This window comes from Helobdella robusta, assembly GCF_000326865.2.
Source record: "Helobdella robusta unplaced genomic scaffold HELROscaffold_125, whole genome shotgun sequence".
NCBI classification, from domain to species: domain Eukaryota; kingdom Metazoa; phylum Annelida; class Clitellata; order Rhynchobdellida; family Glossiphoniidae; genus Helobdella; species Helobdella robusta.
Genome location: NW_008703686.1, coordinates 52,561 through 62,560, shown reverse-complemented (window position 1 = coordinate 62,560; position 10,000 = coordinate 52,561). Strand labels below are relative to the sequence as shown.

At 33.0% G+C, this 10,000-nt stretch overlaps 2 protein-coding genes across 2 annotated transcripts; one reads left to right on the top strand and one right to left on the bottom strand.

Annotated features, from left to right (window-relative positions):
* Nucleotides 1-2,749: 2,749 nt before the first annotated feature.
* On the bottom strand, nucleotides 2,750-5,533 carry HELRODRAFT_195040 (hypothetical protein; the record flags this gene model as incomplete). Its single annotated transcript, XM_009013933.1, has 5 exons — nucleotides 5,144-5,533; nucleotides 4,619-4,675; nucleotides 4,283-4,396; nucleotides 3,723-3,885; nucleotides 2,750-2,885 (listed from the first exon to the last, which is right to left on the bottom strand). Exons 1-5 carry the CDS (start codon nucleotides 5,373-5,375, stop codon nucleotides 2,750-2,752), a joined length of 702 nt encoding a protein of 233 aa, XP_009012181.1. The 5' UTR covers nucleotides 5,376-5,533.
* An 870-nt stretch (nucleotides 5,534-6,403) lies between these two features.
* Nucleotides 6,404-10,000, top strand: HELRODRAFT_183927 (hypothetical protein; the record flags this gene model as incomplete). Its single annotated transcript, XM_009013932.1, has 1 exon — nucleotides 6,404-10,000. The coding sequence occupies one exon, from the start codon at nucleotides 6,404-6,406 to the stop codon at nucleotides 9,998-10,000; it is 3,597 nt and encodes a 1,198-aa protein (XP_009012180.1).

The following is a 10,000-nucleotide window of genomic DNA, read 5'->3' as shown; positions in this document are numbered from 1 at the left end:
CATGAAACCAGCTTACTGACACGTACATCTATCTGATCAACTCTTCAACTACTATGCAGATGCTAGAAATTATAATTATTATTATTGTTCTTTTTGATGTTATTATCATCATAGAGTATTGTTATTTTTATTTATTTCTTAAAATTAGTTTTTAAAACTACATCAAAACACGTATATACACAAATTCAAACTGGATAACGATGAAAATGAGGATGATGACAACGATGATGATAACTTAATTCGGGGGAAAAAATCATTTAAGTACCGCACAGTTTCCTTCTTTTTAACCGAAGCAATCATCAACAGTCATTATAATTATCGCACTATCATACAAACAAATGAATCTTTTTTTTAGGAAACTATTACCAGCTAATTTCTTCGAACATTTCTATCCTAACTATTTCCAATAAAACCAACAACACACACACACGCACACGCACACACGCACACACACACAGCAAATAAACAAACATTGTGTGACTTGTTGAATATCACCACATTTCAACTCTTACAAAGATCGGGTTTTGTGGAAGTCGATGGTCGCCAATGTTCTGAAAGAATTAGAGACGAGAAATTAGGAAGAAGAACAAACGTTTCATGTGATAAGTATTGGCTATTTGTGAGATTGGGATATATTCAATTTTTTTTTATCAGTGTTTTTTTTTTATTATTATCTTTTTTTTTCATTTTACAAGGTTTAATACATTATTTGACTTATAAGAACATTAATTATTTTAAATTTATTCAGTATAGACTCATAGGTTTATTTAATTTATTGTTTTAAAATTGTCTTAGTTTTGAGAAGGCACAGGGACGTTTCGTCTTCGCCTTTGTTTAACGTAATAATAATAATAAGTAAGAATCTTTATGCAGTCGAACCCAGGTCTTCTACATCAGAACCAAGCCACTTAACCATTTCACAATTTATCTGGCAACCAACTAATTATCATAATTTATGTTAATGAGCATTATAAAAATGGAGTTTGTATTTTTTGACTTGTTTATCGGAATAATTATACCAATTCGGTAAAGTGAATGGAGGAAGATAAAAACTGCGCCTATACGCCTATTTGTAATTAAGGCTTTTGATCTAATTTCGTCGTAAAATCCGACTGAAATGATGAGAAACGATAATATTCACGGTAATTACGAAATGAGTTAACGAGAAGCAAATTAATTTGGACCCATTTCCCATGATTCAGCTTCAAATATTAGGCAATTTGTTGAGTTGAGACGATGAAAGTTGATTGAGGGTGATTATTCAGTTTTACTTTTTGAAAATAATTTATAAAATTATTGTTTAAAAATAAATTTAAATTGAATAAAAAATGTTTTGTCAATATTTGTTGTTATGTTTGGGTTAGTTTTTAGGCTTTTCATTTCATATTACGGCGCGATGCCATGGTGTAGCGGTATAGTGCCTAGCAGTGACCAGGTTCGATTTCAAAGTGACTCCCATCTTTTACATGCAGCACATATAATGTGGGTGATGCGTTGTTTCGCGCGAGGTGACGCCTCTGGATTATATTAAAGAGTAAATTGTAATAATAATAATAATTTTAACTCTAATAATAATAATAATTATTATAATAATAATAATTATTATTATAATAATAATAATTATTATTATTATTATATAAATAATAAATTATATAAATAATAAATTTTATAATAATAATAATAATAATTATTATTATTATAAAATATGATTGACATTAACAACGTAATTTTCACTTATCATACCTGTTTGTTAGATTTTTCGTCAAAACATCTGAAAATTTTTCATATTTTTTAAAGTTTTTGCAACATTCATTCATTGAGACCTCTGTTCAACCACACATAATCCAACTAAAAATTAACCGTTGCTACAACCGCCAGTCGTTCATATGAGAAGCGCATGTGGAAACGATGACGGAAGCACCAAATTCTGCGAAGACTCTGCAAACAGGACAGACTCTTTGTTAGCTGTGCCATAGAATGCTACTATCAGAGAGCCAAGGTTTTTGAACTCAGAAATTGGAACGAATTATCAAAACTCCGTCACATTTTATCTAAAATGAATATGCACACAACTCAAAACATCTGGCTGGGTATGAGAAAAGTTAATGGTTCCGTTCAGTAGATTTCTGACTGGAGTGAAGTGGGTGAAGAAATTGTGAAGAAGTGTGGCTTGCAGCAGCAGGAAGCGGTTGGTGCCTATCTGACCGGTTTCAGTTTTTTTTCATGTTTTAGTTTTTTTTTATTCTTGGATGAGATTCTGCAATTAAATACTTCGTTAAAAGTAAAATAGTCTATTTATAATTGGTTTGGATATACTTTTGTTCTGAAACGTGACCAAAACAAATAACATTCCTTTTAAAAAAAATCTATTTAAATAATTTTTTAACAATTTTTTTGTTTCTCCATTCAATTTTAGCTATTTGCATTAAAAATTTTAGATTATACAAGCTTTCCAGCTCGGAAATGATTGAAATAATTTAGATTTAGCATATGTTATGAATGTTTGGAATACCATCTGAGCCACTTGAATGTGAATTTTTCAAACTTCGGCTTCAGAGTGCGAAATTAAATTTCAATTATAGTCAACTTTCCCAACATTCTAACGCTTACCATTCACCAAAAATCATCAATGATAATTCAACAGCAGTAACATCTCGACCAAATTTTACCATAAAATAATTTGAATAACCAATCGATGTTCAATCACCTTTAATCTGTTCAGAACTCTTTTAAAATATCGATAAACTTTCTATTTTTTAGAATCAGGTCTGCGAAGCAGATGTTCAAACTTCTTGCCGTTAAACATCTTCATCCTCATATCACCCATGCTCTTGAACTGGCTGTAGTTCTCATAACCATAAATCTTACATAGATAATTTTTTCTTCTTTCCAAAATGGTTTTTTAATTTTAGCTCGTTTTGATATTAATTGTAATGGTACAATCAAATACCATTCAGTAATATGTATTAAAATATTCAGTTCTGTATTTATATTTGTTTGTGTTTGTGTGTGTGTGTGCTTGTGTGTGTGTGTATTCATTCGTCAATTTTTTCATTCATACGTACGAGCACTATTCTTTCATTTAGTTAATATTGAATTCAATCTTTCATTCAATCTTTTCTTCATTCGTTCATTCGTTCGTTCGTTCATTCATTCGTTTGTTCATTCCGTACGTTCATTCATTCATTCATTCATTCACTCACTCACTCACTCACTCACTCACTCACTCACTCACTCACTCACTCATTCATTCATCCATCCAATTATACACCGCTAGGATAGTCAAACGTTAGAGTTTGTCAGACAATTTTTTCAAATGTTTGATAAAAAAAACAATTCAACTCGATAGTACAGTCAAAGTCAATCAAAATAAAAGCATGGAGTATAAAAAAAACACATATCAAAGTAGCACACGCACAGAAAAAAAACACACAACATATCCAATTTCTTGCGTCATAAAAATGCCACCACACAAACCAACTAAATGTCAATATATAAAACGGTTTTTAATTAGTAATAATAATTAAAAATAGATTCACTCATAGTGTTTTTATTCTTTTGTTCACTCAAACATTCAACGAAAAATAATAAAAAAAAAATATCACACCATCACCGTTCAAAATCGCAATAATAAAATATCCAAAAAACTGGCTAAAACCAAAACGACGACGACAGCCAAAGAGACGGAAATTAGTGGAACGTGTATGAAATTGGTCGAGGACCTGTAGTAACTGGGTCTCCAAGGGATGTAGTTCCCGACAACGTGGGTTTTGTTGATTTTGCATTGGACGATTGACGGGTCGAAGACACCAGACGGGGTGCAAGAGCATATCAGGTCAGTGACCAGAGCATAACCGGCACATTTCGGACAGCAGTATCTTATGCCTGAATTCGGTTGTTGGGTTCGTAATTGTTATATGGTCGGTCTTGATGTTTTGTCAGAATTTTCGCGTTGTTACTATTTTTCTATTGATGATTTCGCGGCGAGGTAAGTATTTTGGTATCTTGATACTTATATGGTGAATTAATAAAGATCTCAAAAAAATTAAACCAAAAAAATTAAAATGAACAATACCCTCCAACTACAAAATGTTGGGATGAGAATCCCTTTCTGGTAAATTTATAGTTGATTTAGAATTTTCGTTATATAAATTTAAAAGTGTGGACCGGTCAAAGTTATTGGCAAAAAACGGCCTTCATCTTAATATTAGCCACACGAATTTAAATAGTTTCAACAATTTAAAATTCTTTTAAAATTTTAAAATTCTCATCCGACTCATACTTGAGGCAGTCAGTGATGGATCTAGACCACTTTGACAATTTTCACCGGAGGGTGGGCCAACATTTTTACAGAGGCCAACTTTTATGGCAATGTGGTCAAAATATTGCTTAACATCTAGTTTTAGGCTTTTAATGTCAATTTTTCTTTGCAAAAACTACTTTTTTCGTTTTCAACTAAATTTTAACACAAATTACGGTCACAATGGCTCACCCCTTAAATTCACCACTGGAGAAAACTACCTCATACCCCTTCAGTTAGAAGCCCCTGGTTATAATTATTTTTCATAATATTTATATTATTACATGATTTTTAATTATTTATTAATTAATTATTAACCATTGACATTGTAGAAGTTTGTGCAGTTCAGGCACTGAGTCTGAATGTGGCAGCAGGCTGTAGGCGTGTGATTATCATAATTTATTAATTATGATAATTAATAATAATGATAATATTAATAATAACAATATTAATAATAAGAATATCATAATTAGTTGAGAGATAATTAATAATAATAACATAAATGATTCAACGAAGAAGGTTAATTTTAGTGAAAATTTTTAGTATGCATAAAAATTTGATTTGCTTATTTATAGATTACTTAAAATTCAAATAAACTAACTATAAACAAACCAAGTTAATCCGCTAATTTAATAAAATATGTCAATTCAATTTAAAACAAAAAATTATTTCACACTAACTAATATAAATATAAACACTATCCAAATCTGAATGCTTAATTTAGTTGGGAACGTGTTTGAAATGCTTTATGTTTCACCCACATTTATTATTTAATTCTAAATAATGCACATTTTATTATAATATAATAATAAATAATATATATACAAAAATTGGAATACAAACTCTTCTTTGTCAGATTGTAGTAGGCTGCAATATCGAAAATGTTTGCTGTAGTAGTGGGGATGTCCAGCGGCGGCTGTGTCGTTGTGGTTGTCGTAGATTCCTCTGCTGTCGGAACGGTCGGAACGTTCTGCGTTGAGGTGCTACTACTCGCAGAGATCACCCAGTCAAATTTTGTGACTGCAAACAGTAGAACTGGGAATATGATGATCGATTTCACATTCGCGAATCGCATTTTTGAGTATTTTTTTATTAAAAAGTAAAAAATATTTAATTCAAAATTTTATTTGAATTATTCTAGAAAATTCTATATTTAATTGATAAATAATTAAACAATTTTTCGAACTAAAATGTCTCAGCGATGTTTATCATTTAATTTGCAACACCTGTATTTTGTAAAGGTGAGCAAGCGAAAAGTGAATCTAAGTTTATATGGAGAACGTTGAAAAAATAATTTATTTACTATGCATTAATACATATAGATGTATTAGCATATATATAATTATATATGTATATTATATACATAGCATCATAATATTTGTTAATTTAATTTTTGATTTATATGATATAGAATATGAAGTGTTTTTAAAAGGATTAACATTTATTCTTGCGTTATTCAATGGAAGCAATTAGTTTGTTAACTGGTTTGTAACAAATTTGGTAATCTTGATAATGGCTGGATTTGTGAATTAAATGGCTACCAGTTTAATAAAATTGATTATATCTGTTAAATTTTTATTAAAAATATCATTTTAAATTGATAATCATTCTCGAAGTTTCATTTTTATGAGTTTATACGATGGAAAAAAGAAGTTTTAATCATTGTTTTTTTGGTTTATAACGATTGTAGGTGAAAGTTTCAGCGTCTAGGCAACAACGTCAAATTTAAAATTGTTTTCATTTGCTGAATAAAATGAAAACAATTCTGTCAAAGGAGATGCTTATTTCTGTATTTAAAGTTTCATTTTGATAATTTTGTTCCTTTTAACCTCCGCTTGTCTGCCTTTATTAGTAAGTCAATGTCATGCATTTTTTTAAGTGTATTTATCATTTATTTAATTAAGGTAACTTATTTAATTTCTTAAGACTAGCAAAATAAGGTAACTTATACAATACACTAATTTTTTAAAACTAGCAAAATAAACTTGTTTGTCAAGATTAAAAATGACTAGATAAATATAAATGAAAAATACTTAAACTATTGCATTACATCGTTTAGTGTTCAACGACAATGAACGGCAAATCACCGAGCAGAATGAAGTTATGCATTTCTCGCCACTGAATGAAACAGCGCAGCGATTGTTTGCCACTGGCGACTCGGCGAAAAATTCTTTTGGCGACTTTTCAGCGGACAACACAAACATCAATCATTTCAACTTTTCAAACACTGCTGATAATTTACAAGACTGCTCCTTTGGAAGGTGTGATGAAGCAGCGAAAGATCTATCTTCGAGTTTCACCAGAAAGAATTTCGTCGAATCTGCTTACTGTTCGTCGGAAAGCGACCATCGCGAAAGTCACATTCTATCAAGTTTGCATAATTTGACGAATAATTTTGAAGAGAACTGCCCTGGCTCAAACTCCTTCATGTTACTCAATTCGAAAACTGATGTACAAGAAAATTCGTCACTGACCGACAACATTCTGATGCATGCAAACGAACTTGCAAGTGAGCAATCACATATAACAGTCCTCAAAAACAACTCTATTTTTGACAATTTGAAAAATAAAAATTCGACCTTCGACAATGAATGCTTCGAATCAATAATGTCAAGCAACACGGAGATTAACTTCCAAACAAACTCATTTGAGCCCTGGCGATCTCTAGACTTACCTCACGATTCAACCAGTCAACTTAACTTCCACACTGATCAAATCGACTGCAGCTTTTCTTCAACCTCTTTGAAAAACCAGCCTCTCCCTAAAGACCTCGGTGATATTAGCTGCATTGATTTCAAAGAAATCAACATGGACTTAGATCATCATAATTCCAAACCCAATCATGACCTAACTGATTTTAATTCACAAACAAGTCAAGTAAGTTTATTCGAAGTTTCTAAATTGCTGCAAAATAATACTGATTTAAATATACCGGAAGATTTTTCCAAATTTCCAAATAATTTCTTTGATTCATCGTGGCTACAATCGAGCAACTACACAAATTCGTACAACAATTCGAACAACATGTGCAACTACATCCAAGGTCTCTACATGGACTCTGACAATGCATTTATGTCCTCTGAACTGAATGGAGCTGATTTTACAGGAGTGGCAAATAATAATAATAATAATAATCAGCAGCAGCAGCAACAACAAACGCAGCCACATCAACAGCCTCAGTTAATGACACCGAATTATTCAAGCGTTGATAATTTACAAATGAGTCAGGTTAATTTCAACAACGAGAATCTCGACAAGCAAAACAACTCCTTAATGATGAGTGAAAATGATTCAAACCTAAAAGTTCAAAAATTGAAATCCCTCGAAGACAGCAGCACTTACGTAAATTCAGAATACCAGCAAGAAACGTATCAAGCAACATCATTCCTTTCTTCTATATGTTACAAAGACGACAGACAAGAGGATGGTGAGCTCGATGAATCTAAAACATTTCACTCGCTAGAAACATCGAGACAAGCAAACATGAGCGCACAAGCCACACTCATGGCATCGTACCACAATAATATGAACTCATACGACTTCAGTGATTCAGTCAAAAAACCTTGCGATATTTCCGACGATGAAAATTCTCAATTCATGCCCGACGATTATTCAGATAGCGGAAAATTTGGTACTAGTTTTAATTATGGACAAGAATATTACTTCAAAAATTACATGAACGGAGATGAAAATTTTTTAAAATCAAAAGGCAGAGGGAAATGTATTAAAAAAGTAAAACATAGAGCTGGCAGACCACCTGGGCGATCATATTCAAGATCAGATCAGTTTTCATACGCCGAATACCAGATGCCAAATCCTCTGGAACATCAGACTCACCTCCAAGTTCATCATCAACAAGAACAACCTCTACAGTCAGTGCAAACGGTTCAGCCAGTGCAAAAGCCACTCCAGCAGTTTCATCATCAATCTTTTTCTCTTCAACAGCAGTTCAATCAAAAACAATTCAACTCCCAACATCAGCAGCAACAACAACAAAAGCAACAACACCAACAATCCTTTCCATCTTATATTGAAACCATTAAACTAAATGCGCCCGTAAGTAACATAGAAAAACATGGAAATATATGGAACGACAAAAAAAATTTAAGCTTTATCAACAAAATTTCTTTAAACGAACGAGTAGGTAAATTTTTTCCAAAAATTTCGGCGTCCAGCAACAAGCATCGTACGCAGTTCATTTTCGACACATCTAAGCGTCCATCAAGCGTCAACGAAGCAATTTGCAAGTACATGGACTATCTGATATTGGAGAACGAATGTAAAACATGCATCAGTTCTTGTTCAACTGGAGTTCAACTGCCATACGTTGGGTTCGAGAAAGAGAGGTACTTTCACGAAGTTATGTGTCAGCCCATATCGTTTCCTACTGCCAAGTTCAGAGAATGGTTGAAGTTGTTCGACATGGACATTGAGATTACAGATATTGATGGTTTGACGGCTTCGCAGACAACTTTTCTGCCACCCATGTCACAGAATAATTATTTGATGCCGGCTAATAACGTTGATTTGAGTAACACAAGCCTTAACAGCCTGACAAACAAATTCAAAGATGAGCTATCGCAATCTCCACCTAGTTCAGACATGGCTATAAGATCTCGTGGCAGACCGAGAAAGTCCTGGTCCGGCTTCTCCAGATATTCCGATCGCGACAAAAATAATTCTTGCTCCGTATCCCCGCATCTCAGTTTTCAGAATAATTCCTTCATGTCCAGTAACTGCTGGTCAGTTAACGACGATCCGTATGGCGTGAACTCCAGCCTGCTAAATAGTAACGGTTCGAATGGATATTTACATGGTGTTCACGGTAATTTATCAATATTAGACAACAATTCAATGATTAATCCAAATATTTTCCATACAAGTCTGATGAAGAATCAATCTAACGGTTCCTCTCTTATAAATAATTTTAGGATGACGTCTAACAACGGACTGGACCAAAAAATTTTCTGGCCGCCCGGGCAAGCACACAACAGCTCCATCCAAGTCGTTAAGAAAGATGTTAACAAGAATGTCATTATAAAAGTAATCACTCCGCCGAAACTTCAATACAAGTTGAATTTTGAAAAACTGAACAGCGTTAAAATTGAAAAAAATTCTGGAACCAGCAATCTTAGTAAAGTGAAGTTCACTGAAATTGGGCCGACTCAGAAAGAATTGCACTGCGAGAAAGTTGATGAAAACTCCAGTGCAGATGTGTTAGCAGCTGATGTACATTGCTCGAGTAAAGAAGAGGAAAATTTAAAAAAGAATTGTTCTGATCAGTTTCAACAATCAGCCAACGATACTAAAGAAGCAAAATTTGAAACAACTTGTCGATCCAAGCAATCGAACGGCGAAGTGACGATTGTATCGAATTCAACCTCGTCTGATAATTTATCGCTGGAATGCGACACAATCATTGAGCCGAATTCAATAAACGAGCATTCTATGAGCAGAAATAAAATGCTCAAAGGAACGAACTCTCACAGAAGGATGAAACACGTTGCGAAAATTTTCACGCCAAACCTACGCGACGAATCGCTGACAGAGGTGAAAACTGAAGATGATTTTGAACTTTCGCCTCAGCCACCGACGTTGAAGAGAAAAAGTAGCAAGTTGAAGGAAGTTCACATCACTTCGTCGCTCTTTAGCTTGGAGGACGGCGGAACGGTACTTAAAAAAGTTAAACCGTTCAAATGA